The sequence below is a fragment of the Salvelinus alpinus genome, chromosome 8 (genome assembly GCF_045679555.1).
Source record: "Salvelinus alpinus chromosome 8, SLU_Salpinus.1, whole genome shotgun sequence".
Classification (NCBI taxonomy): Eukaryota; Metazoa; Chordata; class Actinopteri; order Salmoniformes; family Salmonidae; genus Salvelinus; species Salvelinus alpinus.
Window position 1 is genome coordinate 26,078,245 of NC_092093.1, and position 15,279 is coordinate 26,093,523.

The 15,279-nt window shown below is 50.1% G+C and overlaps 1 protein-coding gene across 7 annotated transcripts in view; it reads right to left on the reverse strand.

The window, feature by feature from the left end:
• Positions 1–15,279, reverse strand: part of nhsl1b (NHS-like 1b) — a 164,292-nt gene that overhangs the window by 11,703 nt on the left and 137,310 nt on the right. For 5 of the 7 annotated variants that reach the window (XM_071413144.1, XM_071413146.1, XM_071413150.1 and 2 more), the window contains exons 2-6: positions 13,969–14,121; positions 9,180–9,304; positions 6,803–6,998; positions 5,349–5,480; positions 2–3,382 (exon numbers count right to left, since the gene is read on the reverse strand). In XM_071413144.1, the coding sequence (XP_071269245.1) occupies positions 2–3,382; positions 5,349–5,480; positions 6,803–6,998; positions 9,180–9,304; positions 13,969–14,121 (3,987 nt within the window). The remainder of the gene's footprint in view (position 1; positions 3,383–5,348; positions 5,481–6,802; positions 6,999–9,179; positions 9,305–13,968; positions 14,122–15,279) is intronic. The other 2 variants (XM_071413147.1, XM_071413151.1) reach the window with 1 other exon arrangement.

The following is a 15,279-nucleotide window of genomic DNA, read 5'->3' on the forward strand; positions in this document are numbered from 1 at the left end:
CCACTCTCGTCGTCCTTAGAGCTGACTGATCCAGTGGTACTACTGGTCCCATCTTCCTCATCTTCTTCCTCGTCTTCCTCCTCAGCCTCTCTGTTGTTCCGCTCCTGCCCCTCAGCGAGGCTTGTCCCCTGCGTGACGGTGGCCGGAGGCTGGGTCTCCTCCGGGCTCACCGTGGAGGTGGAAGGTTCACTACTCTCTGTCAGGGCTGAGGAACTCTCTGAAATCTCATCTTCCTCCTGCTCCTCATTTTCCTCCTCTTTCGTCTCTTCCTCTCTCACTTTAGCGTCCACTTGGTCTTCTTCTGTGGTGGTTGACTCATCCGGGGGGCTCAGTGTGGTGGTAGTCTGGGCGGTCTCCTCTCCCACCACAGACTGGGGGGTGATGAGGGATAGTTTGGGCTTCTTGGAGGCCACTGAGGGTTTCTGTTTGACTGGGGGGCTTTTGATTGCCTCCTCCACGAGGCTTGGGAGGGGTGACTGCTCCCCGTCCTGATCTGGTTGGGCTGAGCTGTTGGACAGGCTCTGTACCTTAGGTTTAGCGTTGGTGATGGCGCCCCCTGGCAGCACCTCAGAATCACTGTAGTCTGAGCATAGTTCAGCGAAGAGCTTCTTCACAGCAGATGATGAGGCCTTGGTGATTTCCTCTGGACTGGTGCAGTTTATCAGGGGCAGCATGGTGGGATGCTCCTGCTGCTTAATCTTCTCCGGCGTATGGGGCTTGAGGGCCCAGGCCTGGTTGCCCCCCGTTTCTTGAGCTTTGGTGTGTTCCGCCTTGCCGTTGACTTGCTCCTCTGGCTGCTTGACTGAGCGGAGGTGCACACTCTGCAGGGCGAATGGGGTGATCAGGGGCATGGGGGACTTCCTGGCCTCCTTGGCTGCAGGGCTGTTTGTGACCGTAGCTGGTTTTAGAGCGTTCTTTGCTGCCTTCAGAGTGAGAGGGGAGGCTGTGGGTGGAGCAGGGGCAGGCAGGGGGGGAGGTGGTGGAGGAGAAGGGACCATGGAGGGGAATGGAGGGGGAGGAGGAGGAGGACTGAGGGTCCTGTTGAAGGAGAGGCTGGGGTGGATGAGGGAATCTGGAGGAGGAGGGGGAGGGAAGTCTGGAGAGGTGGAGTAAGGGGGTGGGCTCATGGGGGTGCCCTGAGGGGTTGTGGGTAACGGGGGTGCGAGGGGCAGAGGGGGGGAAGTGGGGTTGGATGGGGGGAGAGGAGCAGGGAAAGGAGGTGGGGGGCTGATGGGTGCTGAGGTGGGCGGCAGGGGAGGAGGGGGAGGAGGAGGGGGGCCAGAATTCCTGAGAGAGTCAGAGGCGTTTGAGGAGAGGGAGGTGGAGGAGGAGGAGATAGAAACAGATGACAGGAGTGAAGACTTCCTCTCTGGCACTTTGGGCTTGGGTCGTCCTGAGGGGGAATGGGACCGCATGAAGGAGGGCACGGGGGTGCCGGCCGTAGGGGTGTTGGACTGGCTGGAGTAGCCGCTGGAGGGGGAGGTCAGTCTATGGATCCTGTCCGGGGACGAGGTGGCCGTCTTGAGCTTGACTGCCACACCTCCCTCCTGGGCTGGAGGGGCCGAGGCCTGGATATTGATGTGATTGTGGAGACCCCCACTTCCATTCGACAGACCCCTCGGGTGTGTGCCCGCTACAATGTTAGCAGCAGGGAGTTGTTGGTGCGTGGAGGGGGACTGCGGCCCCTGGTCTCCATGGTTACGGGGGTAATCCATGTAGTAGCCCCAGGACTCTGCATAGTCGGAGCGCAGGCTGCTGGTGTCGCTGTGAGCTGGCGTCACATGACAGAGCGAGTACACATTAGCCACTACGCCACTATTAGTGTTGTTAGCCGCTAGCGACGTGGCGGAGCTGGTGGCGCTCACACTGCTCTGGCTCCGTGGTCGCAGCAACCAGGGGTCTTCGTAGTCGCTGCACGGGCTGTGGGAGGGCGAGGATGGGGACACGCCCTTCCCCTTTCGATCTCTCAACCCCATCTGGAGGCTCTGCTGCAGGCTAGCGATCAGTGTCTCGTTCAGCACTGATCCGTTAGCACTCACGCTAACTGCACTAACTCCACCCAGGGGCTTCTTCGCGCCAGGCTTGCGGCGGAGGGAGTCAGTCCGGGCCGGGGGCAGCGGCGGCTTCTTGGCCTTGCGGAGAGAGATGCTGCGGGACAGTGAGCGGTCGCTGTAAAGACTGTTAGAATCTTCCTCGTTGCTAGGCAGCTCACGGCACTCATACATGCTGTGTCTGGCAGTACGGCTGGCTACCACCCCGTGACCCTGCCCGCTACCATGGCTCCTGGAGCGCAGGCCAGAGTCCAGATGCATGGAGGTGTAGTAGCCGTCGTTGTCCTGGGAGTACAGGGAGCTGGAGTCGGTGCGGGACGACAGCTCCATGCTGCTGTTCAGATGGTTGATGGGAGTAGAGCAGCTAGAGGTCAGAGGACGCCGGGGCAGGACCACGTTCTCCGGTGTGTCATAGATTGACCACTGGTCGTCGGCCGAGGACGGAGTCGTCGCGGCGATGGTGCTTGTGTGGCTGTGCAGGCTGCCATCCGAGCGACCCGATTCGCTGGGCGTTGCCGGGGCAGTCAACCCTCCGTCTTGGGGATGTGTATGTGTTGGTGTGGAGGTGGCCCGGGCGGGGCAGGTGGTCCTGTGGGTGAAGGAGGTGGAGCTCAGGGGGTCCATGCTGGTGCCCGTGGCCAGACTGAGAGGCCTGGAGATGGGGTAGGCCGTCCCGGGGTGCTGGCTGGAGGATGTATGGAGGGTCACGACCTCGGCAGAGCAGGACATGGTGGCGTTGGGGATGAGGGATGTGGAGTAGGCAGCGTGGGGGGACACCACACATGCCGGACCACCACCCCAGTCCCCTGTCTGGGACCCCCGCACCTCCTGAGACTTGGGCCTCAGATTACCTGTCCTGGGGGCGTTTCTCAGATGCACCACGGTGTTGTCCACCTGCAGTTTGCCGATCTGCCTCTGGGGTGCATTGTGGTCTTCCAGCCTGATGGGGGTGCTGCTGTAGATGGGCTCAGCACTGAGAGACACCCTTGGCCCGGGTCTGGGAAGACTGTGGAAGCGCTGGGCATCTACATTCAGATGCGGGGGTAGGACCAGCATTCCGGAACAGCCGTCGCTACTGGAGACGGAGATGCTTCCTGTAGACGAGGAAGTGGAAATTCCGGCCATCTGGGCTGCGATTCCCTGTCCCCGTTGAGCCCGGATTCTCCGCATGGACGGTGGAACGATCTTCACCTCCTCAGTCTGGCAACCAGAGTCCCTTGTCTCGGAATGTCTGAGCGATGAGTTGCCGCTCCCGACTCTTCCCAATGTGGAATACTGTCCCGGGATGAACATGGAATGTGGCCGGAGCTCGCCCCCACGTCCTTTCGCCACTGCAGAAGAGAGAAAGAGAGAGCGTTTTAACCTATGAGCAATCAAAATACCTCCAGCTTCCGCCTCTCTCTCTAATTTCCTCTCCCTTGTTCCCCCTCTCTCTGGCAGGCTGTCGATCAGATTAGCTGTGTCTAAGAGGCTAATTAATTTGATTTTCTGCAGCCCCGTCTGATGCGCTAATAACCGCTGGTCGTCTTCATTAGGACAGAGATGGATAGAGTTAGAGAAAGAGAAAGAGAGATGGAGAGAGAGGAATAGTGGGACAGAGAGAGAAGAGGACAGACGCCAGAAGGAAGACTCCCACTCTGCTTTCCCTCCTACTCTGGCTCCGTCTGATCAGAAAGAGAATGGTCCTCAGGGTGTGGGCAGCTGGTAAGGCATTGGGCAGCTCACACACATACACAAACACACACACACACCCGTACATAAATAAACAAAGTGAAGGATCTGGTGTAAAATAGGAGAGGATATCTGATGTATCAGCCATCTGTGGTGGCTGCCTGTTGATGCTCATGCTCCCTAAACACGCTCACGCTCACACACACACACACCTCCCCTCCCTAAGGCAGAGAGTGACAGCACTGCTGTATTAGATAGATTAAGCTGCGGGTTTCTACTTCACATACAGCCTGGGTATCTCACTCACTGAGGCAAGGACTTACCATCTAACAGTAATCAGGACTTCCAAGCCTGTCTGTCTGGTCTTTCACACCGGTCTGTCTGTATAATAAGGCTTCAAAGCTCTGCCTATCAGCTGCACTGATTTCATCCTACAGCGAGATGACATTCTCTTAACGCAAGGAGAGTCCCCAGTCACCCATACCTTAATAGAGTTAGCTTAACTTAGTGTAGCACATAGCTATTAGCAGGGGTGAGGAACCCTGACCCCTCTCCCTGTTCCTCAGCCCATCTGTTCTGAGGAGTAGGGGTGAAAGGTCAGGGGGTGTTAGAAGGGTGGGGCTATCATAACAGCAGCTGACAATAAACGCACAGGGGCGGGAAATGGAAACATTCAGGCCCTCTTCGTCTGGCGTATCCCCTAAGCCTTGGGGAGACAGAGGAGAGGAGAGGTGGGTTCGGGTTAAGACCGATTTCACAGTGAAGTCCACAATAGGACATGTATGCTTGACTGTGTGTTTGTTTCGATTGTGACAGAAAACCAATATTGTCCATTCACCCCACATCATATACCCTTTCCTACTTAACCTCCCCCATCATTCTCCCCCTCCCTCCATTGGCCTCAAGCCAACCCCACTCCCCCATGATAGGCGAGTGTGCATTACACAGTTGTGGAAATATGAAGATAGAATGACATCTGTGGTAGGAATGCTGGGATTAGATGCAGGGTTTAGTGGTGGGGTGTGTGGGACACACTGTGGCATGCTTAGATTATCAGTGTATCCCAGGGATTAACACATACTAATAAGTGCCCATTTAGATTCACTAGACTTGTTACCAGCGCCGTTCTCGTAAGTCACCAGATATGTTTTTTTTTTTGTGTTCACATTAGATACACTTATCATGGCTAAGGAAGGAGGACAGCGCAGAGACCGGGCCCATGGGGGTCATGGGAAACGGAGTGTTTCGGGGTGATGTCAGACTCTGGACTACTAGATATGAGGAAGTAAAGGTCCTACAATGACAGATGCCAGTAGAGATTTTACTATGAGGGGCGGGGGGTGGGGGGCTTATGAAGAGTTTCTAGAAGAGAGATGTCAAATGTCAAGATTCTAGCATGAGAAAGCAGATGTAGAAATTCTAGAATAGGGAAGAGGACTTTGAGAATGAGCAATGGTGGTGGTTCTACGGTAGACTTAACAATGAGGGGGAGTCAAACTAGTCACTAAACCAGCCAGAGGTGTGAGGCAGGTAGGTGGATGGACTAGCTGTCTGGATCAGGGATGAGGGAAGGGTGGGAGGACTAGTGAGAGCTTTATGCAGAACAGCTCTGGGTATATACCATACCTAGTTCGGTGCAGATGTTGTCAGGCAGCCCTGATATAGTCTTTCTGCGTTTGACCTTCTTGGGCCGGCGGGAGACTGTGTCAGTGTTAATGAGGGAGCGGCGGATGCTGGCCTGCCGGTCAAACGTTGCCCCTAGTGGCCGGGAGGGCGAGAGCAGGCAGGCAGAACAGCGACAAACAAAAACCAGCCCGTTAGTGATACAAACACACGTGCAATTGTGTTCATACATGCAGAGTTTAGAGACAGGCAGAGTGACAGAGAGAGAGAGTAGACAGTCACATATATATAGAAAAGCATGCTGTATAACATAGACGGGGGGGGGGGGGGGGGGACACACAGATAAACACAGAAACTAAAAGAGTGAGTATCCCACACAGCCATACAAGACCAAACATACAGACAGATCAGTGTCTTGCTCTGACTGTCTGAAACTAGTTCAGACTCTGTGAATCTGCTCTTTTTGATGGATGGTGAGAAAGTGATATGAAAACTGACATATAGACAGATGGAGTCTAACACGCTCACATTTCAAACAGTCTTTTTTTAATTTGATTAGATATGACGTTGACATTTTGTTAACTTAAAACACTGATTCTAAACCAATCCGCGTTAAGAAGCCTGCAGATTTAATAGGTCTCACAATTACATGTATTCAAATACATGTTAACACCAACTGACTATTGATACTGTTAGGAGCTGTCTGTGCTACTTTGCTACAGTGTTTTGTGGCAGGATCTAGCCTCGGACAGCTCTCTCTCTATGCCCTGTAGCGGGTGTGTGCTAGCGACAAACTGAGTCAGAGGACAGGACAAACACCACTGAGCCAGAGCTGACAGAGATAGTTAGAGGGAGAGAAAGTGTGTGTGTGTGTATGTGGGGGGGGGGGGGCAGTCTCAGACTGACTGCTGAGTGAGCTGATGTATTAGTGGGTGGGAGATAGAGCAGTACGGTGTCTGTGTTGGGTCCTGAGATGACGTGTGGTTATCTACATCACCTTGTACTGGTGGTGGTGTGTCTGTGTGTGTATGTAGTGTGTGTGTCGTAGGTGTCGGTCTCTGTCAGGCGCCCCATGGTTTGAGATACAGCCATGGAGCTGCTTTGACCTTTGACTGCAATCTCTCTCACTCTCTCTAACACTGGGATGGACTGAGCACGCTCACAAACACACACTTAGCAGGGGGATGGTCAGAGAGTGAGATAATAATATGGAAGAAAAACAGGGGGAATATAATACTACTGACAGACAGAAAACACAATGCTCTATGCATGTGGATGCAATTCCCAGTATGTCCATTCGAACACACAGAGGGGTTAAAAGTGAGGCGAAAAAGGATTGCTTCAAGACCAAGACTCCTATTTCATTGGTTGAATGGCATCGGTAATTGTGGGCATGTTCAACCTAGGACATACAACGGTCACTATTGGGGGTGTGGCAGCCAGGGGGCGTGGCCTACCTGTGACGTTGATAGGGATGACGTCAGTGGGCACGGCCTGAGCCTGCATCCTCATCTTCTCCTCAGGGGTGGGGAGGGTCGGGGCCTTGTAGCAGCGCACCTGTCCGTCACACTCATCTATCCCCTCCTCTTCCTGGGGGGTCTGGGGCCTCATGGGGTGCAGGGACTTGTCATCCTCCGCTGACGAGGCCATGGACTGGAGGAGAGGAGAGAGAGAAGTGAGAGGGAGGAAAAGAAAGAAGAGACGGGTACACAGGAATGAAAAGGAGTAGAGAGGAAGGGAGATAAAAGAGAGAGAGATGGGAAGGAGAGGGAAAGAGGAGAGATGAGCTTCAGACTGAGCCTGAAGAAACACACCTGAGCCTGTAGGAGGAAGGAGTGTGTGTGTGTGTGTGTGTGTGTGTGTGTGTGTGTGTGTGTGTGTGTGTGTGTGTGTGTGTGTGTGTGTGTGTGTGTGTGTGTGTGTGTGTGTGTGTGTGTGTGTATGTGTTGCACCTGCCCCCACTGGGTCTGCCATCCTTTGTATGAACGCTTTAAACCTCTTCCAGCATTGTGTTCATTATTGCCCAAACACCCACACACACCACTATGTTTACTGCAGCAATCTGACCTTTGAGCCAGAGAGTCTATAAACATGTTTCACGGTCAATCATACACACATTGACATGCACACCCTCACACCCCGACAAACTGACAGCAAGGAGGAGTGAGAGAATGAGATAACAAAATGAGAGTAACAGAGAGAGAGAGATGCTCTCATGCGTTAAACTGTGCTGACGGGCTGTGAGTTCTCAATCACATCTACACTGCAGAGATACGAGAAGAGCAGCGCCACCAAACTTCTCACTGCAGCACCTGGGCTTTCTCTAGAACCCAGGGCATCAACCAAACAGGCCGACACATATTTTAGACACATATCTACAATTATCAAATTCATATTCCAGAATATTTAAAAAAATATATACATTGGTTCCTTTTCCCATCTCAAAACAAAAGATACCTACCTCTCCAACAGCATCGCAGCCTGACACACTTCACTTGAACTTACTCGACAAGGTGCCACCCGTCCAGTAAAAACATCTCAGGGAAAGTTTACTCTCTGTTATGTCCCACCTATGTTAGTGGGAAATTCTTGAAGCTCCCACCACACCACCATCATGCTATTCCCAAATGCAGAATTACAGGTAGACTGTGAGCGGGCATGCAGTCATGTTATCAGTCCCAACGGGTGGGGGGGAGACAACACCAGCTCAAACATGGGATAGTCAGAGGGTGGAGAGGAGGGCAGGGTGGATAAGGAAGCCAACCATGTGTTATGTTGTAGCCTTCAGAATTGCCCCCACCATTAGGGGCCATTGTGGGTCTAAACAGTAACCCAGTTTCTTCTTTGAGCGAGGGAGCTGCTGTCAACCAGAGTTAGGCTCACTAGCCTGGAGAAAACAGAACAGGGGTGAGGAGAGGGGGGCAACAAGAGAGGTGGGGGAAGGGGGTTAAGGTTGAGGGTGGCTTGGGCCAAAGGAAAAAGCAGGGGATGGATGAGAGCGAAAGGAGGTGTGGGGGCAGGCCAGGGAAAGAGGGGACAGTTTGGAGAGAGGGACAACAGAGAGCAGGGTTAGGGGGTGAGAGGCACCTCATTCTACAACAGAAAGACCCCCTTCAACAACCTCGTCTGAACCCATCAGGACCCCCACGATTGGACGAGTCAAGTGGAGGGAGGAGAGACTACAGAAGGAGTGGGAATATGGAGAAGAGAAAAGCGGACAAGAGTGAGGGGGTTGGAGATATGCAAGGAAAGTAAGCGTCCTGTAAAAGGCTTCTCTGACTATTTGACAATTCACGTGTTAGTCCTAACGTTCCAGAACTGGAGCTCAGTCATACCACCTCACTACCACACAGGTTAGTTAAGATAATTAATAATGTCATACTGTCACTGTGTCAGTCAGTCACATGGAATTCTCAAGTTGTCTATTGTCATTAGAGTGAAAACAGCTCCACCAAGTCTAAACCAATATCAAAACAATGCTATTTAGATATTTGGAATAAATCTCTCAAGTGTTCCCTATCAGGGCCTGTCAGATAAACAGTTCCAAGTGGCTGTACACGCATGAGAAGCCAGCCATGGCAGGAACACAATGTAATGAGAGAGAGAGAGGTGGGGGGGTGCAGGCAATGTTAAAGGAAAATACAGAGAGGTGGTGCACTTCTGCATCAAACCACTGGAGGGCAGACAGATACCAGTTTGGTGTGTGCAATTATTTTTCTATGGGTGCTGAGTGTGTGTGTGTGTGTGTGCGTGCGTGCTGTGTGCATGCGTGCGTGCGTGTAAGCGTGCGTGTGTGCATGCTGTGTGCGTGCGTGCGTGTGCGCTGTGTGTTACCTTCTTGTCTGTGTAGTCCTCATCATCCTGCAGGCTGCTGTGGGACTCTGCCCTGCCAGAGAAGGTGGGGCCCTGAGAGTAGTACTGGGAGCTACGGAAACCATCCTTCCTTAACTTGTCACACTCTGGAAGAGAGAGGGAGGGAATGGGTTACACAAACCTTAATACACACACACACACACACACACAGACTGACACCCCTGGTAGGTATCTACACCCCTGGTAGTGGTGTCCACACCCCTGGTAGTGGTGTCTACACCTGTCGAGAGCTCAACACCTCAGGGAACACGCACAGCAGAGGAGCTGACCTGTGCAATATACCAGGCAGCTGTTCAGAGACACACAGCATATAGACGAGCAGCCTGTGTGTGTGTGTGTGTGTGTGTGTGTGTGTGTGTGTGTGTGTGTGTGTGTGTGTGTGTGTGTGTGTGTGTGTGTGTGTGTGTGTGTGTGTGTGTGTGTGTGTGTGTGTGTGTGTGTGTGTGTGCGGGTGCGTGTGTGTGTGTGGCCCCTGCCTCAGCAGCAGCACCTGACAGCGCTGACAGCGTCTCTCATTAGACCCTGCTGTGAGGGGTGAGATGTGTGTGTTCCTAATCTACGTGTGTGTGTGTACATGCATGTGTGTGTGGGAGCTAGGAGGGGGTATCCCTTCCAGTCTGTCACACACAGATGGTGGAATCGTCCTTCTCTCTCAAACACCTCCTCCCTCAGTGGCTATTTACACTTCAGTCACTCTGCCAACACACTGCTACCAGGGACTCCTTTGTCATATTTGCATGACTAACTAGATCAGCTACTAAATAACACATCATCTACTAACGAGATGTAGAAATTTTATGTACTAGACTAATTATACATAACTTAATAATTTCTAATTAAATAATATTTATATATGCATGATTGAATAGTATATCTAAAATGCTATAGATAATTCTATAGCTATATACATGTCCACATCAGAGCGATTTTCAAGCTACAGTTGAAGTCAGAAGTTTACAAACACCTTAGGCAAATACATTTAAACTCGGTTTTTCACAATTCCTGACATTTAATCCTAGTAAAAATTCCCTGTCTTAGGTCAGTTAGGATCACCACTTTATTTTAAGAATGTGAAATGTCAGAATAATAGTAGAGAGAATGATTTATTTCTGCTTTTATTTTTTTCATCACATTCCCAGTGGGTCAGAAGTTTACATGCACTCAATTAGTATTTGGTAGCATTGCCTTTAAATTATTTAACTTAGTTCAAATGTGTCGAGGTAGCCTTCCACAAGCTTCCCACAATAAGTTGGGTGAATTTTGGCCCACTCCGCCTGACAGAGCTGTTGTAACTGAGTCAGGTTTGTAGACCTCCTTGTTCGCACACGCTTTTTCAGTTCTGCCCACAAATGTTCTATAGGATTGAGGTCAGGGCTTTGTGATGGCCACTCTAATACCTTGACATTGTTGTCCTTAAGCCATTTTTCCACAACTTTGGAAGTATGCTTGGGGTCATTGTCCATTTGGAAGACCCATTTGTGACCAAGCTTCAACTTTCTGACTGATGTCTTGAGATGTTGCTTCAATATATCCACATACTTTTCCTGCCTCATGATGCCATCTATTTTGTGAAGTGCACCAGTCCCTCCTGCAGCAAAGCAACCCCACAACATGATGCTGCCACCCCCGTGCTTCACGGTTGGGATGGTGTTCTTCGGCTTGCAAGCGTCCCCCTTTTTCCTCCAAACATAACGATGGTCATTATGTCCAAACAGTTATATTTTTGTTTCATCAGACCAGAGGATATTTCTCCAAAAAGTACAATCTTTGTCCCCTTGTGCAGTTGCAAACCGTAGTCTGGCTTTTTTATGGCGGTTTTAGAGCAGTGGCTTCTTCCTTGCTGAGCGGCCTTTCAGGTTATGTCGATATAACCTGAAACGAAGCTGGGCCAATTGTGCGCCGCCCTATGGAACTCCCAATCACTGCCGGTTGTGATACAGCCCGGGGTCGAACCAGGGTCTGTAGTGACGCCTCAAGCACAGATGCAGTGCCTTAGACTGCTGCACCACTCGGGAGCCCAAATAAAGGTTCAATAAAAATATATAGATCATTTACACCAAATGCTCTTTACCACAGCGACCAAATCGGCCTATTCATTTCTCTAGTCTCTGCCATCTCCGTTTGATGTGTGTATAGCGACAAAGACATTCGCTACTCCTCTAGTCTTTTGTGTTGAATAGCAGCAACTAATTAGTCAAATCACTGATGTACAAATGTAAATCTGCCCATTGTCATATTCATGTGAAGGAGTGGTTTGATGTGTTCGTACCCTCTACAGAGCTACACCTTACTGACTACTTTCCTCTTTCATGTCCTAATGCCTACATAGCTAATTAGAGTAGGTCTCTTCAGGCACTGAGGCGCTGTCTGCATGTATAATACTGTCATTTAATGGAACCTAATGGAGCAGCTAGTTACTGATGGCTGTTAGTGTTTGCGCCTGTGATCTGGAATAGAAGGGTTTTAGAAGCCACTTGAGATGAGGAGGGGAATAGGTGTTACACAGTTTCCGTTTCCAGGACTGTTGTCGAGCAGAACAGGGACTGGAGTTTAGCTGAAGGGGAAATATGGAGGTTTATTGCTATGGTCACATGGCACCATCCCAGAATGATGTAGAAAGAGAGCGAGGTACTAATTGAACATGTTCGATCAAATCTTTCAAACACTATTGACTATAATGTGTCTGATATTACGCAATATGTCTGTGCTTTCCCTCCCAATCAGTCACCCTTGTGCGCACACGACCACAACCTGACACCAGAATGTGCCGACGAATGGCATTATGGGTAATGACCCTGTCCTAACTGTTGAGAGACTCGGGCGTGGTGCCGATGACACTAGCAGCTGATTACATATCGATTGCTTTGAGACCCAAGCAGGGTCTGATATTGAATTTTCCCTAACTTCTCTTTGTGTCTCTGTCCTGGTGATATGGCCGACGGGAATAACATTGATTTAATGAGAGGGGGCTTCATAAGCACAGGAGCAGGGGCACGGTGGTGGATAGACCTTATGCGCTGCTCTCAGATACGTTTCTCTCTATACCAACTCATATCCTGACTCTAACCAGACTGGTCAGCCATAGAACAGCGCTTTGGGCAGTTTCTAGGTCCCCTTGTGTTACAGCTTTGTACAGGGTTTAGTTTGAACGTATACATTGTGTACTGCTTCTATTCCTAGCAGACTGTAGGCTGACCATGATGTAACAGAGCATCCCAGCAGCAGCTTCATGGGAAGAGAACATGGGTGCAGCAGCTGAACACACACCACGACGTAACAGACTGACCAACACAGACAGTATCCCCAGACACCTGTTGGAAGGGCTTTTTCAGAAGGACGGTGGCAGGTGATCAAAGGATACCATTACCCATGCGGTGTGTAGCATGGCGGGTGTGTGTCATATTACATGGACAATAACCTCACATAGAACCAGGACAATGGGACAGAAGGACAAAGACAGTGTGTGTGGCATTATCTTAGTGGAGGTGAATTAATAACACTCTATGCATTAGCTTACCTCTTCTATTGTCTTCAGTCCCTCTCCTCCTATTCCCTCTCTCTGCTCTCCTCTTCTTTATCTCCCCCTCTCTCTCTCTCCTCCTTTTTCTCCCTTTATCTTCTCTCTCTTTTTCTGCTTGGCACACAAGCTCACCTAGCACATAAATAACAAGCCCCCGCCCCACACTCACCTACTCACACACCATCCTTAAAGACATGCTACAGAACTTTGGCGACTAAGTATTTTTTTAAACCTCCCGCTTTGGGCTGGATGTGCCAATGTGTAGTTCATACATGCATAATCTATGAGCAGAATTACAAGTCTTACCTCAATTAGCCACGAAATCCCTAGTTTGAAAGCGACTGTTTACTGGCAATGGTGCAGTGCCATTGTCCCTACATTTTCCCCACATGGGCCAGCTCCATAGCAATTTGAGTTCCAGGCAGCCAATGTGGTTCAGCCCCTCACCATTTGAGTGACAGTTAGCAAGACGCTCACACAGCAGAGCCAGGGAGAGAGCAATAACGTGGTGCACATATGTGACGTGGTACACACTTTTGGCTCATGAGTCAGTGCTACTTTCAGAATTACTGGCTAAAAAGTATACAAAAGTACCAGAGAATCTCTCTAAAGGCACGGACACACCGATCACGTTTGCCGGCCGAGAGAACTTAGCACCCCTGAATAGAATGGCAGCCATATTTTGAAAACCGAGTGCAACCAGATTCTACACGTAGAAACGGTCCAAAATGTTGTCAGTCAGACTCTATAACACCGTGCCGTCAGCAAGCGAACGAACGGCAGACCGCATGTCTTGTCATTTACACTGATCAACACAAACTAGCACAGACCAACCCCATCCACACCCACTCCAACTCAACTCCTCCCCCATGCCTTTTCCCACACCTGAACCTTTCTCTTTGGGAACAGACCAGGAAGTGACTAGTTGTGGCTGCTTTGGGAGAACCTTTCATGTTCACCCCTCAAAGATACTGGACACACCACAGGAGGGCTTAACACGGGTGTGTTGTGCAGCTAGGCAAACAAACGCTTTGGACGTTTCTTTTCTTTTTTTTCTTTTTTTACAACGTTGTCGGAACGTCGTGAACATCAATAAAGTATCAAGAGATATTGAGGGTGATGAAATGCAATGGGTGGTCGGTGACATTCCAAAAACACTGTATTTGTGTGTGTGTGTGTCTGTATGTGTGTGTGTGTATGGTCATGTTTGTGTATGGTCGTGGTCCTTACCCCTCAGTGCGGTCTTGAGGTTGACCTTGGCCTGGCGGTGGAGGTCCTCTACGCAGGGCGGTCTGCTGCCGGGCAGGAACACGTTCTCCTGCTGGTGCCACGGGGCTGTGTAGTGGGCCGTCCACTTGCTCTCCTCATCCAGGTTAGACACCGCTACGGAGGGAGGAGAGAGAGGGAAGGAAGTTAAATGATTTACAGTTTAAAAAGGCAGTCGTGTTTAACAATATAGGCTAGATGTGTTTTGGTACTGTTGTATGTCAGGGATAGGGACCGATGCTTTGAAATAAATAAGAACTTGGTGGGTGCTTATATTTGTTCTATTTCATTGGAAATGTTTTTCTTCTTCTTCAATCAAGCCGTCAACTTCAGGACACACTGGTGCAATTCATGTTCCATTTTGAAATAAAAACGAGCAGAAACCCCCCATGTTGTTTTCAATATATACTCTAAACCGTGGAGTCACGGCCAGGGACAGCCATTATCAAAAGCGACCCAGGAGCAATTAGGGTTAAAGGCCTTGCTCAAAAGGCACATCGACAGATTTTTCACCTTGTCAGCTCGGGGATTCAAACTATCAACTTTTCGCTTACTGGCCCAATGCTCTAACCACTAGGCTACCTGCCACCTTACCCAGCCTATAGGCCAGCTGTTATTTATCTGGAGGTTGGAATGCTAATAAATCTTGTTTGAGTTGGAGTGGAAGGAGGGAGTGACATTTGTATGAAGGTGTGACCCTACACACAAACAGCTTTAACACTCCACTGTGATGCATGGTCGCGTGTAGCTCAGTTGGTAGAGCATGGCACTTGCAACACCAGGGTTGTGGGTTCGATTCCCACGGGGACCAGTATGAAAATGTGTGCATTCACTACTGTAAGTCACTCTGGATAAGAGAGTCTGTTAAATGACTAAACTGTGGAGGGCAATGGAAAGTGGAGGGAAGGTTAGTCAGAAGTTCCAACTGAAGAACATTACAATAGACACTGAGTGTACAAAACATTAGGAACACCTTCCTAATATTGAGTTGCGCACTTCAATCTTTTGTCTTGCACATTCACCCTCTGAATGGCACACATACATTTCTCAATTGTCTCAAGGCTTAAAAATCATTCTTTAACATGTCTCCTCCCCTTCATCTACACTGGTTGAAGTGGATTTAACAAGTGACATCAATAAGGGATCTTAACTTTCACCTGGTCAGTCTGTCATGGAAAGAGCAGGTGTTCCTAATGTTTTGTACACTCAATGTAGTTTTCAAAACAGCATGTTCTCCACTGAGAGACCAGGCTTCAACACAAAAACCCACAAAGA